Genomic DNA, 17,853 nt, shown 5'->3' on the forward strand with positions numbered 1-17,853 from the left:
GGCAATAGTACTTAATATATTAATTATTTTTATACACTTTCATTTTTTGGTGTTACTGTTCCTTTAAAGTACAAGTATGTGCATTCCCATGGTTTACTGTTTGTATATACTGAATACCAGTGCAACCAACTGATTCCATCTCCCAAAGTGTGTGTTTTAATGTCACAGGTCGTATGTTTAAATGCAAGGATCTAAAACTAACATTCAGACTGAAGTTGTGGGATAAAGCCCTAAAAATAACAAATGGGAGGATGTTCTGAACACGGAATATTTGTCAGACACCAATTGTACGAAAGTGACTTCCTGGAAATGCATTGTAGGTCCCCCAAGGACCAATTGTCATGGTAGGAAAATTATCAAGACAATAATTCTGAGACTTCACACGGTCCCAAAAAAGCATGCAACTACGTTTCATATAATTATACTGATATGTGTATGGGCAGCTTTAAGCTGCTGTTTCAGACCAATTCGGCAGTTCATCTGCCTCTGTGTGGGGACCCCCAATGGACCTCCCTGACTGATATCTGGCCAAACATTGGCTATGTGTTGATCGGGCAAGTTTGATTTTCCCCTCAGGTTGGGGATGTGGCCCTTGCTCGACGGCTCCTATACCTGTTGTTGTAACTTGATCATTTGGCACAAAACATGTTGTGAGTACAAGCCCTAATAGTATATTAATATCACTCTTATATCACATTTTGGCCCCTTTGGCACAGCAGCTTCCCAGAGAGGCTGCAATGAATATTCACTGCTTTATCTGATTTGTGCTGATCGCAGTCCAGGAGCATGCTCAGTAGAACCAGGCCCCTATGGGCTTCAAGTGCAAATGCTCCACCTTGGTGACTGACCCCCGGCAGGCTTCACATGGAGTTATATCACCAGACATGGCAGCTGCCAACACATCTGCTTTGTCAGGACTGGTATTGGGCAGGGAGGTGGGGGACTGGTCTGGACTGGGATACAAAATAGGCCCTGGCATTTCAAGTACACAGAGGCCCAAACAGCCCCCCCAACCCAATAAATAGTGACTGTCTATGGCATCTTACAGCAGCCCCCCTGGCATTTGCCAGAACTCACAGATTGCCAGTCCGGGCCTGCTAGGGGTCCTTTGTGGGAAGTGGGGAGGCTTTGCTATACCCTAAAGATCTCCACTTGAAAAAAAATTGAAAGCATCTTTCCTATACCCATTTATTTTTGAAACTATGCACAAGTCAGCTGCCTTCAGCTACATTCTTTTAGAAGCCATAATCAAGAATGCAGAGAATATACACAGATACAGCTTTCAGTGGCACATTACACGTTACATTTACAAATAACTTCAAAATCAAAGACAATTTAGAATGAATGTGTATGTGAAAGTTCTTTCATTATTTGGGTGTGAGTTCCCCTTTAAAAACCCACTACACACAGGATGCGGTAAGGCAGATGGCTTTGAGGCATTACAGCGCCCCCTGGTGGCAATAGCCCCAGAACTCGGTTTCTAAGCTTGTCACGCAAACAGATTTGAAAAGCTTTTCTGGCTGTTTATTAAATTACAGGCTTCTGATAGAAAGAACTTGGCCTTTAAAATCCCCACGCCCTTCGCAGATTGGTTCTTCATGGTGCCGCCGCTATTTCCGCAAATACCAATCAAGACTGGAAGGCGGAACTTTGGAGTCTGGTGAGGTGATAGGCTTCGCAGCTGCCCAATAGCGTTAAGGAAGCGCGGCGTAGGGCGGGATCAGCGGCTGCCGTCCAGTGATTTCTGGTGCTGAAGCGCAGTCAGCGCCAAGTCGCCGGGCCGAGTGTTTATATAGGGAGGTAGATGGAGCGGCCGGGCTATGGCTGGGTGTAGCAGGGTCAGGAGGCTGGATGGTCCCAGGGTATAACACAGGCTGCAGGGGAACAGTAGCAGGGGCTGGGGGTTAGTAAGTGGGGCAGGTATTCCTATGTGATACAGTAGGGCTGGCCTCTATTGGCTGCATTGGGCTTTTGGCTGGAGCTGCTGGTTTATATGGGGCACATATAAGTAATTATACATAGGGGCATATGGTGTGTGCAGCATTCAGCACTCAGGTGTATATACAGTAGTGCCAGCCTGGCCTTATCTGCCCCAGGGTATATTGGAAGGGTAATAGGTAGTGTATGATTTACAGCACAGCTATATATACAGAGACTTACAGTTGAACTACATATACCAGTACAGCCATGGGCTCTACCAAGGAGCTGACTTGTTACACGTGGGAGGAGGTCAAGAAGCGCTGCACTCGCGAGGAGCGATGGCTGGTCATTAATCGCAAAGTGTACGACATAACGCGCTTCGTCAATATTCACCCTGGTGGGCCGAGGGTCATCAGTCACTATGCAGGGCAGGATGCCACGGTGAGTGGGCATGTACCTTCAGTGTGGGGTGTTGGTTGGCACCTTTGGGATGTGTGTGTCTCTGGTGTGAATGGGGTGTGTGTAGTTTGGGGGTGGGCTTGTGAGACCAGAACTGTCAGACACCCCAACTGCGCCACCTGAGTCTCTGATTGGTTAAACTGAGAGGTGACGGCCCATACGTGTAACCAACCAAAGGGGCAGCTTGCAGTTTCCCATTGTAATATACATAGATAGGAAAGAGGGTTTACCCTCCCATTCATTCTCACCCATTCATCCTTATACTCAGCACTGCAAGGCTGTAAGTCACGGACGTGACACCTAACAGGTGCTAAGTGGCACCCATGTAGTCACCCTTAGTGACCAATCAACATCAGTTCAATCAGATACAAGTAAAACTGGCAGTGACCACCTAAAAGTCCCCCAGATGTTGAATAACACTAAATAGATCAGGGATGTACAATTAGCAAAGTTCCAGTTGTAGTTAAACTACACAACCCCCTTCTCACCCTAGACTTGACAGTGGGATTAAGGGAGCTGCAGTCCAACTACAACTGGAGAGCTGCAGGCTGGACATGTCTGATGTGTATACTAATTATATAATAACTGGAATGAAATATAATGTGTGCTTTGTACTTTTATCTACTGTGATGCTGGGGGCCTAGGGAAATGCCCCCTCTGCCCTTCCCTTCCCCTCACATTAGTATATTGGGCACCGAGCCAGGACGTGGGAGCTGCCATCTGTGTCTTTAGCAGATAAATGCTTTATACACACTGGAGCTGGGTGTAATATACATTAGCCAGGGCAGAGCACACTGCCGTTATATATATTTATATATATTTATATCATACTGAGAGTACTTTATACACACTGGAGCTGGGTGTAATATACATTAGCCAGGGCAGAGCACACTGCCGTTATATATATATATATATATTTATATCATACTGAGAGTGCTTTATACACACTGGAGCTGGGTGTAATATACATTAGCCAGGGCAGAGCACACTGCCATTATATATATATATCATACTGAGAGTGCTTTATACACACTGGAGCTGGGTGTAATATACATTAGCCAGGGAAGAGCACACTGCCGTTATATATATATATATATATATATATATCATACTGAGAGTGCTTTATACACACTGGAGCTGGGTGTAAAATACATTAGCCAGGGCAGAGCACACTGCCGTTATATATATATATCATACTGAGAGTGCATGTGTGCATCACATCCCAAAACCCTGTGTGTGTTTGTGCCCAGAGTACATCTCATGCTTATGTGGGTTCCTGAATATAATAGAATTTATATTTAGATGATATCAGAGCAGGTTGCTAAAATAACTCCCAGATGTTGGTTGCCAGGGGATTGTGGGGGCTGTAGTTCAACAACATCTGGATGGCGGCAGGTTACCCAGCCCAGATTGGGAGATTACATGCTCCTGTGCATAATGTCACTTGTCAGCTTTTCTCTCTACTCACTGCCCAAACTCATTCACAGGATTGGTGCAGCCTTGTGGTTCCACCGTATGTTCAGCCCCCTTTTCCACCATGGCCTCCCTCCCACCTCCATCTGACACACGTAGTCACCTCTTTATCTCCCCCTGGAGGTGGGACTGGCGGAACATGCCACATGCAACATGCATCCTGCTCACATTAACCTCTGCTCTGCCATGGAGGATGCTTACAGTGGGATAAATAATGCACAAATCAGTGTCTGTGTAGCAAGGGAGACAGAGATCCAGGCCCGGACTGGCAATCTGTGGGTTCTGGCAAATGCCAGAGGGGCTGCTGTAAGATGCCATAGACAGTCACTATTTATTGGGCTGGTGGGGGGCTGTTTGGGCCTCTGTGTACTTGGAATGCCAGGGCCTATTTTGAATCCCAGTCCAGACCTGCAGAGACCCACAGGGCTTTGGGGACACACTGTTTCACAGATACATTTGGGTCCAAAGGCATTTATGGCTACACACCTACAGGGTAATAATGGGGGTGTCTTTTGAAGAACAATATATTTGTTGAACAGACATACTCCATCTCTAAATGCAAAGAATCAATTATTTCCTCTTAATATAACTGTACAATGGCATTTATGTGAACTAGGCCCTCAAATGTCAGCCCTTTAGTAGTAGAGATAGGGATGAAATGAAAGAAATAGAAGGAAGTGCTGTTTCTTTATTTGGTTTTTCATTACTTATTCATTCAAATCACTTCCTGGATTCTATGGATAGTGATCCTAGCAACCGTCAGGCTGGGCTGGAGCAGGACAAAACAGTGCAACACCCTCCTCTAGCTTAAGGAAATCATTTGCATATTTTCTTAAGATGGCCATACACCTTCAGATCCGCTCGTTTGGCAATGTCGCCAAGCGAGCGGATCTTCTCCCGATATTCCCCACCTACTGGTGGGCGATATCGGGAGAATCCAGGCTAATTCGATCCTTTGGCCCCAGGGTATAGGGTAAAGGAAAAGTCAGACCGCATCAACGAGCCAATGTTGTCCCCGATCCGACTAGATTTTCTAATTGATTCCTCCCCTAAAGCAGAGACTTCAAAATTGTTTTGTTATCCCTTTAAAGGGGCAGTTAATGTTCCAAATAAATATTACTTTTAATACCATTAGGGCATAGGGCTGCTGTGCAACTCCCTTTTGCCACCTCTGTGCCATTGATATGCCTTTACCATTGGCTCGCTGCATCCCCTTTCCCACCAGTTCAGGATGCCACACACGTACAGTGCCCAGCAACCGGGAACAACAGGGTACGCTATGCACACAGGGATCTCAGGAACAAAGTGCTCTGTGTCCTGTGACCCTGTGAATAATTGTTATCCAAGACTTTAGTTGGCCTTTATAAATCCTGTATATCAATAACTGATCCTAATCATCTCTGTTTATTTCCCATTCCTCTAGGATCCATTTGTTGCCTTTCACATAGACCAGGAGCTGGTGAAGAAACGCATGTGCTGTTTGTTGATTGGGGAGTTGGCTCCGGGGGAGCCCAGCATAGAGCCCTTCAAAGATGTGAGTTCTGTGTTATATAAATACTTGATGATTCAATGTTCAGCGCCTTAGTTTTGCGCTTTACTCATGGTGGATTCCCTCCTGTATTTTGCTGCCCCCCAGTGGATACACAGTGTAGAGCTTACTGACACTAGAGGCCTTATTCGCACTAAATAAAGGGGCATAAAATGCCACCTGGTGTGCAGAGTGCTGTGCTGCTGGGTACAAAGTAGCAATTTAGCAAGTATAGGGCTGTGCTGTGCCCGATGGCACATCCAAGCTTGCACACTAACTCCCATATGTAATAAAAGTCACTAAGTTTACCTAGGTGCAGTAACTCATAGCAACCAATAAGATGCTTGCTTTTAAACACGTGACCAGAACATGTTACCTGCTGATTGTTTGCTATGGGTTACTGCTCCTGGGCACACTTATTAGTGCTACTTATAGGTACAAGTCTACTGTGTATGTCAAGGTTAGGGGTGTGCCGAATGTTTGCACCTGTCCCTGTGCCAGGCACTTGTAACCAATATATTCTATGTTTTTTCCTCTCAGGCTGCCATGGTAGAAGATTTCCGTGCTCTGCGCACCACAGTAGAACAGATGGGACTCTTTCATCCCAGCAAGTTATTCTTTTTTGTGACTCTACTGCACGTTCTACTGCTGGACGTGTTGGCATATGTCACAATGTACTATGGCGGAACCTCCCTCATTTCTCTGCTAGTTACAGCTTTACTCCTGGCTACCGTGCAGGTCAGTGGGCAATAAAGCCTTGTTCCCTTAATCCAAAACTTTCCATACACAGATAGAGCCGCTTATTTGGGGGAGGCTGCCAGATGAGCAGATCTTTTCCAATTTTCAGAAATTTTACCTTCTCTGGTTCTTTAGCCCCTGGTCAAATATGCAGTCTTTAAAGCTGCCCGATAGATACTTGACTGATTTCCGACCAGATATGAATCGGTCAGGCTGCTGTTTTTGCCCTGATGTGGGCCTGCATGAAAGTGCCCCAAAGATAAAAAATGGCAGCCAGATTGGCAGGGGTGACTCTGATACTGTTAACTGGGTTTGGAATCATGGTATCTGTCTGGAAGCAGCACGAGTTGTAACTTATATAGTTGTCTCAGGAAATGGAAAGTTGGGCCATTTGGCCAGTGCTCTATGGATTTGCCATGGTTTGGCTCCATTATTTACTATTGGTTTAGCAGGATTTACCTTAGGCGCACCCAGCATTAGGTAAATACACATTAACCAGTTGGTGACTGCTCAGTCTCACTTTCTCCCCCTCCCCTTGCAGGCTCAGGCTGGGTGGCTGCAGCATGATTTTGGACACTTGTCAGTTTTCAGCCGATCATCATGGAATCACGTAGTACATCAATTTGTCATTGGCCACTTGAAGGTAAGAAATGAACATGGGCATTGTGGGTATTAATTGTTCTAAACAGATCACTCACATTTACTGTAGGGAGCTGCTGTACATGTCAAGAATAAATCAGCACAGTTTCAGTAGTATGTGCAGTCAGAACCAATGCAGGAAACAGCAATTGTAATAAACATATATTGCATTGTATGTGTATTGCCATTTGGTTCCATGCTAAGACACCCTTATGGCTGCACTGTCTCCCGTGACTCATTATGGGATCAAGTTGGCCATACACTTTAAGAATTTTGAAAGATGTTTTCATTATCATAGGACCAGGCTTATCCTGATATGATTGTTTAAAAGTACGATTTGTCCATCAACAAAAACAACCATTTCAAGCTATATCGTCTAGTTAAGGTCCCCATACACGGTCGAGATTGCCAAGTGAGCGGATCTTCCCCCGATATCCCCACCTACGGGTGGGCGATATCGGGGAGCCTGAAGTTAAAAAAAAAAATAATCCGATCGTTTGGCCCTAGGGCCAAAACGACCGGATTATGTAGGCGGAAATGGGGCAGTCGGTTCGGGGACCGCATCAACAAGCCGATGCGGCCCCCGATCCGACTGAATCTTTTAACCTGGCTGATCGATATCTGGCCAATTTCAGGCCAGATATTGGTCAGCCAGCCCGCTCGTTTCTGCCCCTACACGGGCAGATAAACTGCCGAGTCGGTCCAAGGGACCGATATCGGCAGCTTCTATCGGCCCGTGTATGGGGGCCTTTACAGCTAGGAAACTACCTGCTTGGTCCTGCAAACAATTGGACAATGGACACATTTCATTGTTAACAACAAAAATTTTCTATCCTGCCCAATTGATTTTCTGACTGATGTCGGATTAAAAATTGTTAGATGCGCAATCAGTGGCCATTAACCTTAGGATAGTTTAATGTTTTTTTTGGAATGTGCTGAAACTAGTTGTTAAGAAGGAAAATAGACTCAGTGCATGGCCAGCTTTCCCCCCAACTTGCAAGTTACACCCAATACCCATGTACTCTCTCACTCTGCTCCATGCCCTACACAGGGTGCCCCTGCCAGCTGGTGGAATCACTTGCACTTTCAGCATCATGCCAAACCCAACTGCTTCCGCAAGGATCCTGATATTAATATGCATCCTTTATTGTTTGCACTGGGAAAGAAGCTCTCCGTGGAGGTGAGTACAATGCAAGCTGGTCGAGTGCTAGGTTTATTATTGTTATTATTAATAGTAATTGTTTCCTGCTTACATAGTAACATAGTAACATAGTAAGTTGGGTTGAAAAAAGACATACGTCCATCAAGTTCAACCATAATGCCTATATATAACCTGCCTAACTACTAGTTGATCCAGAGGAAGGCAAAAAACCCCATCTGAAGCCTCTCTAATTTGCCGCAGAGGGGAAAAAATTCCTTCCTGACTCCAAGATGGCAATCGGACCAGTCCCTGGATCAACTAGTACTTCTTACTGTGCCTGCTTCCCTAGCTCCTGGCGTCTGAGTTTGCCTTTCAGTTTTATGTAGCCTTCCTTTGTTGCAAAAGGTGCCCATACACACGTACATAGATAAGTCTGCGTATGATTATTTGTGCGTATATGGGTGCCCACCAGTCCGGACCTATTTTCATGTTTCATCTACTGATGTACCTTGTTGGCCAGGTCATGGTGCATTGGAAGGTGAGGTGGTACTGCAGCGCCTCTTAACATTCTGCAGTTCCAATCATTTGTACTCTTTGTACGAATGATCGGAATAGTATAAAGTCAACCATTCCACGTGTGGCCCCTTGTATGCTCTCCATCTGCTTTCCCCATGAGGGCTGATTGGTAAGACATTGTTCCAGATTGGGCCGTATATGGCTTCCAAACTATATATAGTTAATAATAAAAATAAAAATGTGGTTGAGCTCACATTCTAATGCCCCTATAACAGTCACACAATGCGCACACAACAGGGACTATTTAATCAGGGAAATGCACAAAATGAAATATCTATGCCTTGGGATGGAAAAAGATGTGAATAACGTTCATAATCCTTCCGGCACTCTCTCGTTTCCCCCCACAGCTTGGAATGAAGAAGAAGAAATACATGCCGTATAATCACCAGCACAAGTACTTCTTCTTCAGTGAGTGAGCTCAACACCAAGTACTTCATGTCTCAGGTATAAAGCTATTGCTAACGGATATTCATCCTCTGTTCTCTTTGCAGTTGGGCCTCCAGCACTGATTCCAGTCTACTTCCAATGGTATATTTTCTACTTTGCAATACGGCGCAAGAAGTGGGCGGTAAGCACATTTAATTGTGTAGTAAATGGACTGGCAGTAAAGTGAGGTTGCAATGGCTGACTCTGCCTCTTGTTCCTGCAGGACCTGGCCTGGATGATTTCTTTCTATGTGAGGTTTGGTCTGTGTTACATCCCGTTCCTGGGAGTGAGCGGCACCATCGCTCTGTTCATGGTGGTTAGGTGAGCACTGTTATAAACAGAAGGTACAAGGGAATGGAATAGCTGCAGGGAACAGGGGTACATACTACAGGCCATACCATGCTGTCAGATCTGGCTCCCCCAGTGGTCAGCACCCTTCTGTGTGTGCGAGCGTGCACGTGCATGCTCTCATAGAGGTGGGTGGGGTTTGGAACAAGGTGGGTGGCTGGGTTGCTTTGGGTACCCGGCTGGCTTGGGATACTACTGGCAAGAAGCTTTGTTACATTCAGTTGTATTGTGTTTGAATGCATAAAGAACGCCCACTTTTTTTTTTTTACAATTTTGTCCATGTGTTTCCAAATGCAACATATAGAGATGAGGCATCTGATACATACACCGCCATTGCCTGCAGGGACCTGATCCAAGCAACATATATTATCCCTGGGACAGATCCCCTCAAAACACACAAGAGCCAGATGCCCTATTTGTGTTGCTGTTTTTATATGATCATGTATGTCCCCTCCATTGATTCACCCTGGGCCCTGGATACAGGGAGGATCATATTATAGATGGTAGCACGGCGCTGGTAGCAGCACAATAGTCTCTGATTAATGCCTTTGTCTTGTGTTTCAGATTTATTGAGAGCAACTGGTTTGTGTGGGTCACTCAGATGAACCACATTCCAATGAACATTGACTATGATCAGAATAAGGAGTGGCTCTCTACGCAGGTACCCAAACATATCCCATAATTCTCTCCTTTGTTACTCACTTACACATTGATGCAACTTACTGTACCTCTGTTCTTTCAGCTCCAAGCCACATGCAATGTGGATCAGTCCCTGTTTAACGACTGGTTCAGCGGACACCTCAATTTCCAGATAGAACATCAGTGAGTTTCCATTCCCTGTCCCCTTCCTTCTTGTCTCTCTCTTCACTTTACTTTCTCACCCCGTGTGACTATTTCTCTCCACAGTTTATTTCCCACCATGCCCCGGCACAATTACTGGAAAGCAGCTCCCCTTGTCCGCTCGCTCTGCAAGAAGTATGGCATCGAGTATCAGTCCAAGCCTCTGTTCACGGCGTTTGCTGATATTGTACAGTGAGTAGCTTGTTCCATTCTGCCACTTTGCTCTCTGCTCTGTCTCTTACTTTGTCTCCTTGCTTTCTATCAGATGTTTATTGTGCTTTAAACTGCTGCAGCAAAATTTGGCAACACCAAGTTGGGATTCAAACATATGAATAATCGTATGGCTCAAGCTGACATGATCAGAATTCTCCTGCCCACATTTCCACCAGCAGCCACCTCCTGTTCATTGAATTGGAAACCTTCTTACTGTTACAGACACTGACTTGTTTCATAGTGATACCAACCTGGCAGTGGGCACTTTTCCATTTCATTTGAATGGGAAGTAGAGGTGGCCTTTAGTTGCCAAGCTTCTCCCTGACATGAGTGAGGCAATCACAAATGCTCCAGGACCAACAACCTAAGATTCAGTTCAAGTAGATTCTCATTAGGAGAGCTTGTATCAACCATAATTTTGCTTCCTATGATGTGGAACCTCCATGGGCACTAAGATCACAATCAGTTATGGCAACATTCTAATCCCCCACATCTAAATATTGCTGGCCTGCATCTTCCCATGCATTTTCTCCATCATCCCAATTTTCCTTCAACACGGTGCGCTTGTGCACACTTACACCTTAGAACAGCTGTGAAGCTCACATATAATTTAGTATGGTTGTATACCCACCTCTGGCCAAAAATCTGCCAGATATCTATTGGGCAGGTTTAATAGGTCTGTCTGGCAGGGGCTGTGTCGGCACAGTGATGCGGCCCCCTCCCAAAGCTCCTGCATTGCTGCCAGTTATGATCCGATCCTTAATCTGGGAGCCAAATAACCAGGGGACAGGCAGGGGGACACATGGGCAAGGAAATGACCCAGTATATCCATAGTTGGTGGCCAGACTGGGATTCAAAATAGGCCCTGGCATTTCAAGTACACAGAGGCCCAAACAGCCCCCACCAGCCCAATAAATAGTGACTGTCTATGGCCTCTTACAGCAGCCCCCCTGGCATTTGCCGGAACCCACAGATTGCCAGTCCGGGCCTGCCTGGAGGGGCATGTTCTGGTCAGGAGAAGGCTACAGGCCACAGAATAAAAGGCGCAGCTTGGGTGGGTCAGACGTGTTGTCAATCTACCCCATGTCTTGAGGGAGACAATGACCCACTCCGGGCCTTTTTAAGATCTTTATTTTACATTCTCATTTAGGGGAATTTAGGTGGAAAAAAGAACTGGATAATCATCTCCCTCATGACATGGGGTTGGTTGACAGCTCTAATGTTGGGAGGAGGATTCCCAGGATGTCACAGCCGATACCTCAGCTAGGCTTAACCTGACATAAGCTGCCAAATTGGACTCTCTACATCAAGACAAGAGCTGATTGGTCCATGTATGGGGCACTGCCCAACAGATAAGGGGCAGGTTAGAAGATTCCATTGAGCATCAGATCTACAAAGGCCCTTATTATGATATGAACATTGGCACGGGGCTCAACAAACAAGCAGATCTTTACATGCTCGACTGTGATAGGCCAGCTGCAGCAGAAGTCTATTAAAGCTGTAGATAAAGGCTCAAAGCAAATTATAGCAGTTCTTAAATAGACCCCCATTCTCTAGTGGAAGTTTTCCGTATTCAAGAAACACACACAGGGCAATTAACAGAGTGGTTCACCACCAGGTTAACTTTTAGTAAGTTAAAAAATGGCCTATTCTTAAAATCTTTTAAGTTGGTCTTCATTTTTGAATTATTTGCCTTCCTCTTCCAATTTTATTGTTATGGTTACTTTTTATTACATATCTTTCTATTTAGGCCCTCTTCTATTTCTATTCCTGTCTTTCTTTTCAACCACTGGCTGGTTACTAGGTTAAATTGAACCCTGGCAACCAGATAGCTGCCAAAATTCTAAACTGGAGAGCTGCTTAACAAAAAGCAAATAACAAATAAAAAAAATAAAAGACCAATTGCAATTTGTCTTAGGATAGAACTCTCTACATCATCTTAAAAGTGAATTGAAAGGTGAACTGGCCCTATACGGGTTTATTGTCTGAGGTTTAACATCTTCTAACTGCCGCCTTCTTTTCTGCAGCTCATTAAGGGAATCCGGAGAGCTCTGGTTGGACGCCTACCTTCACAAGTAAGAAGACTTCCCATTCTACAGGGGGGCAAGCCATTACCTGCCAACAGTCATTGAACAGCAGCTGAGGAGACCCAGGGGCTACTAGGATTCCGCCACTGCGGTGCCTCCTGGGCTTGTTTGGCCTCTGTGCCGTATTGGGAACCTTATACAATTCTGATGCTTTATGTCACTACTTCAGTGTCACAGGAGATCGGCCTACACAGTAATTCATAGGGAAGGCTCTCTGGGTTATGAGTCCCATTCATACAGTTTGCCCAAAGATTATATGGTGGACATGCTCCTCAGATATGTCCTAGCTATTTATTTGACTCTACAGCGACACCCTCAGGAGACCCAGCAAGCTGCACCTTGAATGTATTAACATAAAGTCAGAACTAAATTCCCTGCTTCGAGGCAAGATACGCCATTCACCCAATCCTGTTTTTCCTTCCAAATCATACAATTCAGGCAGCCAATGGGCAGAACTGCTGTTTGCAAAAGTACAAAAGATACATTTTAGGGATTCAAAGAGGTGGCTTTTTGGATTTTTCAAAAATGATATTCTCTCTGGCTGAGACCCTCAGGCATACGTAGCGTGTTCCCTGGCCAGAATCATATGAAAATGTCCCAACGTTTGAATGATTACGTGTGCCTTAGGCCAAGTCGGGGTGCAGCTTGGAGTAAAGTGGCTTCCTGTATGTCATAGTGGTGAGAGCAGTTTTAAAATTGATCCCCTCCTCCCTCCGCTGCCCAGGATCATGTCCTAGTGCCCTTCCTTCTCCAAACTGCCTGTTCTTACCAACAGATTACACGTTATATATGCTAAAGTGTCAGTACCACTTAAAAGCCAACTGTATCATGTGATAGGGGTAAGATGGAAGTAAGATGAAGATTAAAAGATTTTTTTGTTGGTATGAGTTGATGAATAATGTATCAGTGACCCCCCCACCCCGTAGTTTTATGAAACCATTATTCTTCTTAAGCTCAGGCCAGACAGAGGACTTTCCTGCTGCATTTTTCACCCTTTAGCTGCCATAGGACAGCACTGAAATGGAAGTACCAGTTTGCCGGCGCTGTAGATATTACATGTCTGGTTACATGTAATCCTGTAGAAAAGCTTAGCAGTGGTACTCAAAGGGTTGAAAGTCAGAAGTCAAGTAAAAATGCAAGATTGCAAAACATGGAGGCTGCAGTGCATACAGTAATGGCAGCAGCTACACTTGTGCAGTAATGATGAGGCTGGCATTTTGAAAGTGAGAACAGGCCTCAGTCTGCCCGTTAGATGCCTAAATTCATCCAGAGCACAGCCAGTAACTATCAGTGCTCCATCACATTCCTTTGCAGTTGGTCATTTTATCAAAGTCCCATTTGGCCCCGGTGCCATATTGTAATCTGCCAAAGGGCCATTCTAGCCTGACCTGCTGCTCCAACCTCTGACTGCATGGGGTCTGATCCAAACTAATAAACAGGCGCTGGGGTCAGAATGAGCCGGCATAGTGCTACATGTCTGCCAAACCAATTAATGGCACTGATGTAATTATGTTTAAAGCACAGTTACCTAAGGTTGATTAATAAACTTTTCTCCATTAAGAACTGAGAGAAAGTGATTCTCCTGCACTTTGACTGTGGTTTTACTGCTGTGTTTGATACTCACAGAGCTGTAAATACTTGGCCTTTAAACGCCAGTGCTCGCTGGTTCAGGGGACTTTTGTATTTTTTTATGCCACTTCACTTACACTTTCTTCCCCATCTCACGTGACTATGGCACCCTATTGATTGTATATGGGAATATGACCAGTGTCTGACTTGGCTGCTAGGACCAACCATAAAAGCTTTTCTCGGGGGCCCATTCGGCATATTGTCTCCACTCAGCTTCTTCCTTTGCTCCTTCTTTTCCCTACTCCTTGTCCCATGACAAACTTTAGCCAAACTTTGCCTCCAGTGGATTCTACTCCCACCTTTATTTTTTTAAACCTTTTTCTTTTTTCATGTTTGTATTTCTTACTTAACTTTTCTTTCCAGTTGCTTCTCCTTCATTATCACTTTGTCTTCATTCCTGAATGCTCTGCATTACCGACCACTTCTTCTTTATTCTATGTGCATTATTGCCCGGCTGCATCTAAATCATGGGCACATAGGGCCCAGACCACAGACTGGCCTGACTGCATTCAGACCAATTATGAGACAAGTAACCCAGTTGGTACAGGGGCACACCCATGCCCTGGCAAAAGCCTAAATGAGCATTCTGATTAGGCATACTATAACTTTGGGCTGACTGGCAGTGGCGATGCCAATGGATGCCGCTGTATCCTTTCCAATTAAGCTAATAGCCAGAAATCAGCTCAGTGATGGGTCAGCGTGGGTGATATATAAATAAAGGTTGAACCTTTCTATACAATTATAGGGATAGAGATGCAGGCAGGCAGTAACAGAGAAGGGCCAGGGTCTCTCTCAGTGGCCATGTACATCCTAGGTGAAGGGCTTGCAAATGGACTACTCTAAGACATAGGCTTGACCAATGAGAGGGCTCCCTTGGATGTTCCTGGTGTCCCAGTAGGCCAGTCAGCCATGAATGTCAGCATTATCTGATTGTATTACAACAATAAAGTGATTTTTTCAAACTGTGTGATGGCGTTGGCTTTTGTGCAAATATTTCTTAGCATCACGGGAGATCTGTTATATTCTGAAACACTGAGCTACTTTACTGCATAATTCTGCAATATTAGAGAGCAATACACTAAGGCACATTTACTAATGCAAGTACTGAGTACAAAAACAGATGCAAATAACATCATCACACGCTGAGCTTTATATCCAGACAGGAGACCATCAGGGGGTTACAGACTGGGTCATGAAGGGGACAGGGCTGGTTGGTGTTTGGGTGGATCAGGGGTATAATTTGGGCATACTTGGGCAGATCAAAGGCATGCAGGGCTGCAATCAGAGGGGACAGGGTGACAGTCATCCCAAGCCTGGTGGATTTCTAGTTTTAAGCAGGGCCCCAATGTGCTGCACTCCCACAGATTAGCTGGGACCCCTATACCTAATACTGCCCAGTTTAGTTCACCCTGCCACCTGCTGTGTTTAAATTCATTGGTGGCCAGCAGCTAATCCAGTTGGGTTGTCCCGTCATACATGTGATGTTAGTACATATGGGCCCCAACCTTACAAGACTGCCTGTGGCCTGCCCCGTGCAGAAAGATGCAAATCATTGTTAGAGCCGAATGTCACAAAGGAAGTTGCTGCCGAGGAAGAGGAAGAAGTAACTCCCAATTTTTTAACCTTTAGGGGCCCCTTACCACCAATAATATGTAGGTTTCAACCTTTAGGGGTCCTTGGCCAGCAGGGTGTGTGTTTATTTAACCATTAGGGATCACTGGGTAAAGTATTAACTGTTAGAGACCCTGGCCACCAAACATTTTTTATTAAACATTAGGACCCTGGTCACCAATGTGTTTTGTTTGTTCTTAAAAACCATTAGGGCCCCCGGGCGCCTGTGATTTTAATAACCATTAGAGTCCCTTACAACAATGTTTTTGCAGGTATCTGATTCCTTTTGATTTTACGTACCACTGAGCAAAGCTGTACATTCTTTTCTTTTTCTTTAGAGATCTAAGATGCAGTGCAGAATGCCAGCAGGAAAACAAATCTCTTCTTCAATTGCCCTAATTAGGGCTGCGTATTTTTTAGACCAAGGGGTTAAACCAAATGGCTCTTATTTGCACATTACAAATGCAGAAAAAATCTAAAATTAATTGCAATTTAGCTTAGAGTAGGTACCTGCTTAAAGAGCCTACAGTGACGTGGAGGCTTAATAATCCTTTAGTGATATTTACTGATTCAGTGCTGATTCTGTTGTGTTGGGGGGAGAGGGGCAGAAAACTTTACCTTACTGGGCCCCATTATTTCGTGCCCCTTAGGGCATGACAGTATGTAGGGCTGCCACCTGTCCGATTTTGACCTGGACAGCCGGGTTTTCTGTAGGGTCAAAGCTGCCTGCCTGGTTTTCCCAATTTGGAAACTGGGCAGGATTCTTGAAGACTGATGTGGCAATTGGCCAATCGTCGCATCATAGCCCTGCTCCGTGACAATGCGGCCCGCCCTGCCTCCCTACCCTGAGTTCCCAGGCAGGAGAGGGGGAAACCCTAACTGTATGTGAGGGATTTTTATTAAATAAGGGTCTCAATCTACTTTTTCACTGGGCCCCTTACCTAGGGGACCCAGTTGGCTGATAATATGGGAGCTGAATAAAAATCTATGGTCCCCATGTGCCCAGCTTTAATAAAAGGCCTTGGCCAAACAAAACTATGAAGCTGATACAGCCTTACCCTGCAATTAAATGATCTTAACTCTTGCTCTGCCTCCTACCCTGCCTCTCATTAAAGGGCAAGTAAAACCTGGAATAATCATTAACTGCATGGACTCATATTGGGGCAAAGGCTGCTGCATTGCTTTAGGGTCCAACAGTCCTACCGTTTGAAGCTCCCACTTTAGCAGGACAAGACTCTGTATCACTGTGCTCTGCAGGATACTAGGGCAAAATATATAAATTACCAAGCAAAGGGGTATCAGTAAATGTAGATTAAATTACGCACAGTTTCCTTTGGGCAAGGGCTCCTGGAGCTTTCCCTAAGGGCTGATGACAGGCTGGGTGCTTTGTAGTCCAAATGACTGCATGTAAAACACTTTACACATGGAAAACCCACATAATAGTATAAAAGTGGCTTTCACAATTTAGCGCAACTACTCAGTTCATAGGGATGGAAAGGAATTTCCAGGTTCTCTGTGGCCTGCAGGAGAGGCGGTTTCCCATGGGTGCCAAAGTGCCCTGTGCACCATTAGCCTAATATTTTTGAGCTGCTCTCATATAGGACAAAAGTGTTATAATGACACTTACATGTTTATGTATCAGTTCTTTACAGACCCAATGTGTACCATAGATAGTAACGTATATGGGTCAGTCTCGCTTAGTCCCAAAGGGTACTCATTGCAGTAATGTCCCAGATGGTCCCAAAATGTACTGAGGGTAGTGACATATTAATAATTCTGTACTTCCTAAGCCCAGTCTCACAATGTACTGACCCCAGTGACATGTTTATATAGGCACTATATTCCCTTTTTATGTGATTATTTAAACACTATGAAGTCTCCTTCAAGGCTCGGACACTGACCAAAACTCCTTCCTTAATCAAGATCAGTAACACTGGGCCCAGACATGACTTATTCTCTGCTTTTATCTCTTCATTATTAGTGTCACTTTTCACCCATTTCTGCCCCCCCTGCCTATTGATTCCACCTTCTTTTTTCACTTACCCTTCTTCCCTTTAGTGGCGTAACTAGAGTTTGTGGGGCCCCCCTGCAGAGGAACTTTCAGGGGCCCCCTATGAGGAACTTTCGATGCCCCTGCCATTTATATTAGCCAATGGCAATGACGATATTAAATATAGATTTTTTCTTTTTGAAGTAACTATAAAATATATGGACTGGCTAAACCT

At 44.9% G+C, this 17,853-nt stretch overlaps 1 protein-coding gene across 2 annotated transcripts; it reads left to right on the forward strand.

The window, feature by feature from the left end:
• Window positions 1-1,750: 1,750 nt before the first annotated feature.
• Window positions 1,751-14,984, forward strand: fads1 (fatty acid desaturase 1). 2 transcript variants are annotated; one of them, XM_002942966.5, is made up of 12 exons: window positions 1,751-2,361; window positions 5,276-5,386; window positions 5,921-6,118; window positions 6,660-6,761; window positions 7,809-7,937; window positions 8,822-8,882; window positions 8,966-9,042; window positions 9,124-9,221; window positions 9,813-9,909; window positions 9,991-10,070; window positions 10,155-10,280; window positions 12,329-14,984. In XM_002942966.5, exons 1-12 carry the CDS (start codon window positions 2,188-2,190, stop codon window positions 12,378-12,380), a joined length of 1,305 nt encoding a protein of 434 aa, XP_002943012.2. In that variant the 5' UTR covers window positions 1,751-2,187; the 3' UTR covers window positions 12,381-14,984. The 2 variants fall into 2 exon arrangements, with proteins under 2 accessions (XP_002943012.2, XP_004913529.1); XM_004913472.3 differs by lacking the exons at window positions 9,991-10,070; window positions 10,155-10,280.
• The last annotated feature ends 2,869 nt before the right edge of the window (window positions 14,985-17,853 follow it).

This window comes from Xenopus tropicalis, chromosome 4, assembly GCF_000004195.4.
Source record: "Xenopus tropicalis strain Nigerian chromosome 4, UCB_Xtro_10.0, whole genome shotgun sequence".
NCBI lineage: Eukaryota > Metazoa > Chordata > Amphibia > Anura > Pipidae > Xenopus > Xenopus tropicalis.

What these genes read in the sequence shown, in the direction of transcription:
- fads1 (XM_002942966.5), top strand. Translation starts at nt 2,188, where the DNA reads ATGGGCTCTACCAAGGAGCTGACTTGTTACACGTGGGAGGAGGTCAAG. An exon ending in TTGTCATTGGCCACTTGAAG is followed by an intron (nt 6,762 to 7,808) that starts GTAAGAAATGAA and finishes TGCCCTACACAG; the next exon opens with GGTGCCCCTGCCAGCTGGTG. An exon ending in AATTTCCAGATAGAACATCA is followed by an intron (nt 10,071 to 10,154) that starts GTGAGTTTCCAT and finishes TTCTCTCCACAG; the next exon opens with TTTATTTCCCACCATGCCCC.